The sequence below is a fragment of the Peromyscus maniculatus genome, chromosome 1 (genome assembly GCF_049852395.1).
Source record: "Peromyscus maniculatus bairdii isolate BWxNUB_F1_BW_parent chromosome 1, HU_Pman_BW_mat_3.1, whole genome shotgun sequence".
NCBI lineage: Eukaryota > Metazoa > Chordata > Mammalia > Rodentia > Cricetidae > Peromyscus > Peromyscus maniculatus.
Window position 1 is genome coordinate 113,964,314 of NC_134852.1, and position 4,734 is coordinate 113,969,047.

At 40.9% G+C, this 4,734-nt stretch overlaps 1 protein-coding gene across 1 annotated transcript; it reads left to right on the top strand.

Moving 5' to 3' along the window:
* The first annotated feature begins 3,244 nt into the window (after nucleotides 1-3,244).
* LOC102928372 (olfactory receptor OR51C1-like) lies at nucleotides 3,245-4,189 on the top strand. Its single transcript, XM_006993338.1, has one exon. It carries the CDS (start codon nucleotides 3,245-3,247, stop codon nucleotides 4,187-4,189), a length of 945 nt encoding a protein of 314 aa, XP_006993400.1.
* Nucleotides 4,190-4,734: the final 545 nt, after the last annotated feature.

The window sequence follows — 4,734 nt, forward strand, 5'->3', positions numbered from 1 at the left end:
TTTCACATTTTCTCCCATTATGGGCAGTGGTTACAAATTCTTTCCCTGTTTTCTACTTTTGTTTTATAAATGGAGTCTCTAGTCCATGTTGGATCATTGAGGATAACCTTGAACTTCTGATCTTGCTGTCCCTACTTCCTAAATTCTGGAATGACAGGTATGGGCCATCTGTGCTTTTGAGAAGTAGCATCTCCACGGTGTGCTGTCTTATGAACGCCAATTGTAAATGAGGTCTCAATCATTTACTGTAGGGAGAGGAGGTTATGAAATTGGGAGGGAACATGGAGGATTTAGAAGGGTGCAAATGTGAGGTGGGAATGATGTAAACACAGTACTCATGTATGAAGTTCTCGGAATAGTAATCAAATAATTGTCAAAAAGTAAGCAAGTGAGAAAACCACAGAATCAAAAAAAAAAAAAGAAAGAAAGAAAGAAAAATAACTGAGATTTTAATTCTTCATCTATAAAACAAAGTAGACATAATTTTAAGGTCCTTAAAATCTTTCCACTTTTTCTAAGAAAATAATAGTTCTTCTCCCCATGTCTGAGTTCAAGTGAAGTCTTAATCTTAATTTGAAAGTAGTCAGAAAACTTACTTTCCTCCCGCCTACAAATCATTAAGTTTCCATAAATATTTACAAATGAAGTTCTCCCTGTCTCTTTCTGTCTTTATCTGTCTCTCTGTCTCTCTCTGTCTCTGTCTCTGTCTTTCTCTCTCTCTCACACACATACACACACAGAGAGGCAGACAGAGAGAGAGAGAGAGAGAGAGAGAGAGAGAGAGAGAGAGAGAGAGAGAGAGAGAGAATGCTGAACTGAGAGGTAATGCCAATCAAAACAAATATCTGTGGATTTCAGGGTCTTCGACCTCAGATGAAAGATAATATTTTTATTGATTATTTGGGAATTTCACACATCAGGTACCTCCATCACAATCACTTCCCAGTCCTCCCAGGTCAGGTCCACTCCCACCCTTGCACCCTCCCCCTCAAAAGAATAAGAACAAGAATAAGAAGTGGAAGAAGAAACAAGTCCAATTTGTGTTGATTGTATACTCACGGGGACATTGTCAAACTCCCAGTGGCCAGCCCCTTATAGGAAACTGAGTCTTTCACCCCTGGCACCCTACTGTAAGCTATCAGTTGTGGAGGGCTACACTTCAGCATCTTTATCGCAATTGTTTTATTTAATTTTTTTTCATTTTACGTACCAACCGCAGTTCCCTCTCCCTCCCTTCCTCTCGCTCACTCACTACCTTCCCCCCGACTCGACCCCTATTCACCCCTTAGGGTAAGGTCTCCCATGGGGAGTCAACCAATTCTGACATATCAAGCAATAGTGGAGAGGGTGCCTGAACTGGCCTTCCCCTGTCATCAGACTGATGACTACCCTGTCATCATAGAACCTTCATCCAGTAACTGATGGAAGCAGGAGCAGAGATCCCGCTAAGCACTGGTGGAGCTCCTAGAGTCCAGTCGAAGAAAGGGAGGAGGGATCATATGAGCAAAGAGGTCAAGATTACGATGAGGAAACCCACAGAGACAGCTGACCTGAGCTATTTGGAGCTCACTAATTCTGGACTGACAGCTGGAGAACCTGCATGGAACTGAACTAGGACCTCTGAATGTGGGTGGCAGTTGTGTGGCTTGGGCAGTTTGTAAAGCCACTGGCAGTGGGAGCAGGATTTATCCCTAGTTCATTAAGACTTATCATAGAGTATTCCTCCCCTCATTTTCTTTTGATTCTCACTTATTTTTCATGAAATGCTCCTACCGTGTTGAGCTGCCATGGGACTAAAACAACACAGGTGCTTAGCCCTGGACTGAAACCTCTAAAACTGCCTAAGTAAACCTCATCTCTTCATAAACCTCATGGAAAGGCAGTTATTACAATACTCAAAAGGCTTTCAGTTTTGAACAGTTTCTCTACTCCAATATCATAGAAATGTCACACCTGTAGCTGATTCTTCTACTTAAGTCTACACTCACACCTTTCCAATGTTTTCTTTCTCAGGGTCATTTGCAGGCTTTATTGCTGAGACACATCTGATTTTAACTCATATCCATCACATGTGTGAACACTGTAACATATGCATCAATGAATGGAATTGGCAGACATTTACATTAAAATCAAGCATGCTAAAGAAAAAAAATGTGACCTTAGAAAGCTTCAGAAGCAATGTAAAGCAGTTCCTTCAATCCTTCAGATTTACATCTCTACAGAGAAAGGAGACTCCTCCTCACTCTAACATTAATACTCCTTTGAAAAGTAGAAAACCATGGCATTTGCTAAGGTGATTCTGCTTCAGTGATTTTCCACAAGCTTCCAATGTGTTGTTAGTTCTTAGTGAGGTCATCTTTAAATCATCTTTCTGCAGGCAGAATTTTCCTTAAACATAATTAGGTTTCCAATTGCTACCTGTGTAAACAAACCTTTTCCTTCTATCACCCAGGGTGGTTTGTTTGTGTAGACTTATTGGTTCTTTTCTAACATTTAGATTTTTTTTACATTGACAGTTGTTATATATTTATTCAATCACGACTACAAAAAAGCTTTAATATTGTCTTACTCTCCTAATTTCCCCGGGCATTAATGAGCTGGCAAAATGTAATGACCCCTAGCGTTTTGGATCAGAAACTGAGAAGTGGTGAAAAGGAAGTCAAATTAGCTTGTTTCTCAGAGATATCCTGTCAGCTATGTCTAACGCCATAGAACTTGAAGATACTTTTACTACCTATTAAAACTTTACTACGTGTTTGTACTTTGTGTGTGTATGCACATGCATGTGTATACTTGAACATGTACCATACATGTGGAAGAAGGTCAAGTGACAACTTGCTGAAGTAGGTTATCTCCTTCTACCCTGTGGATTCTTGGGATTGAATTTAGGTCATCAGGCTTGACTCCACTTGCCTTTACCAACAGAGCCATCTTGCCAGCCTATTTTAGTCTCCTTTTTAATGTCAGTACACAGACAGCCATACATAATACAATGCAGATCTTCTGAAAACCTGGGTCTCTTCCCAGATGTTAGTGCTGTTTCTTCCCCCACTTCACCTGTGTTCAACTTCACATCTAATACAGTACTAAATGGCTTTCCCTTTCCACTGAAGATGAGGGACAGGAACTGGTTTTTTAGTGTTCCTAAACTGCATGGCATGTAGTAGAGATGGGAAGCCTTTCTGTTCCTGTCATTACAGGATGTGTGCCTTCCTCCCGAGAGCATCGGCTTCCTTAAGTCATTATGCCACCCTTCAACCAGAGCACTGCCCAGCCAACTGTCTTCTTCCTCACTGGCATTCCTGGGCTTGAGACCTCTCAAGCTTGGATCTCCATCCCTTTCTGCTGTCTATATGCCATCGCCATCTCTGGGAACAGCATGATCCTCTTTGTCATCATCACCGAGTCAAGCCTCCATGAACCCATGTACTATTTCCTGTCCATGCTGTCTTTCACAGACCTGGGTCTGTGCCTTTCCACGTTGGTAACTGTGTTGGGCATTTTCTGGTTCAATGTTCGAGAAATTAGCTTTGATGCCTGCATTGGCCAGATGTTCTTTATCCATGGCTTTACATTCATGGAGTCCTCAGTCCTCTTGGTGATGGCCTTTGACCGCTTCATTGCCATCTGGAACCCCCTGAGGTATGCTGTGATCTTAACCAATTCACGGATCATTGCGGTGGGTTTTGCGATTGTAATTAGGGGAACCACAGCTCTTGTTCCTTTACTCCTGCTCCTCAAGCGTCTGTCTTTTTGTCGTAGTCATGTGCTCCATCATTCCTATTGCTTCCATCCTGATGTGATGAAGCTTTCATGCTCAGACACCAGGGTCAACAGTGCCTTTGGCCTGGCCACTGTCATCTCTACTGCAGGCTTGGACTCTGTCTTGATCCTTCTCTCTTATGTTCTGATCATCCACTCTGTGCTCTGTATCGCATCCAAGGAGGAGCGGAAAAAGGCATTTGGCACCTGTGTCTCCCATCTCAGTGCTGTTGCCATCTTCTACATCCCTATGATCAGCTTGTCATTGGTGCATAGGTTTGGGAAGCATGCTCCTCCATTTGTGCACACTTTAATTGCCAATGTTTATCTGCTCATCCCTCCTGTAATGAATCCCATAATCTATAGCTTGAAGACCAAACAAATTCGCAAGACTATGCTTAAAATATTCTTCATTAAGCCATCTTAGGAAAGTTTTAGAGTTCTTGGTCTTATGGCAGCTTGATATGCCATGCTTTTTGATGCCCATCAGAGGCTTGCTCTTTTCCAAGGGAATATGGAGGAAATGTGGATTAAGGGGGGACAGAAGGAAATTAGTGGTTGCATTGGGAGGAGAGGAGGAAGGGAATGCCATGGTCAGAATGAAAGATAAGTAAAATTAAAAAGTCTTCCTTGAATATCTCTGTTTGATTATTCACTTGTGTGATTTACTCTGGAGCTTGAAAGAGCCTGTTATTTAATTTATTTTTTCTTTATTCTGATGATCTTGTAATTTCCTGTCTACAAAATTTTAGACCATGGATTCCCTAATGACAGAGATATCATGTTGTATAGTTATTATCTTATTATTACTTCTGTACCTGGTATAATATGGTTAAATTAATCTTATGGTTATTGTTAAATTGATTTTAGGCCTCTAGATAATGTAACTATTAATGGTTTATATAATACAAATACTAAGAAACATGTATTTCAGTAAATGTATCATTAACATTATTACTGCTAAAATGATTA

Excerpts from the sequence above, each read along its gene's own strand:
- LOC102928372 (XM_006993338.1), top strand. The coding sequence starts at position 3,245 with ATGCCACCCTTCAACCAGAGCACTGCCCAGCCAACTGTCTTCTTCCTC.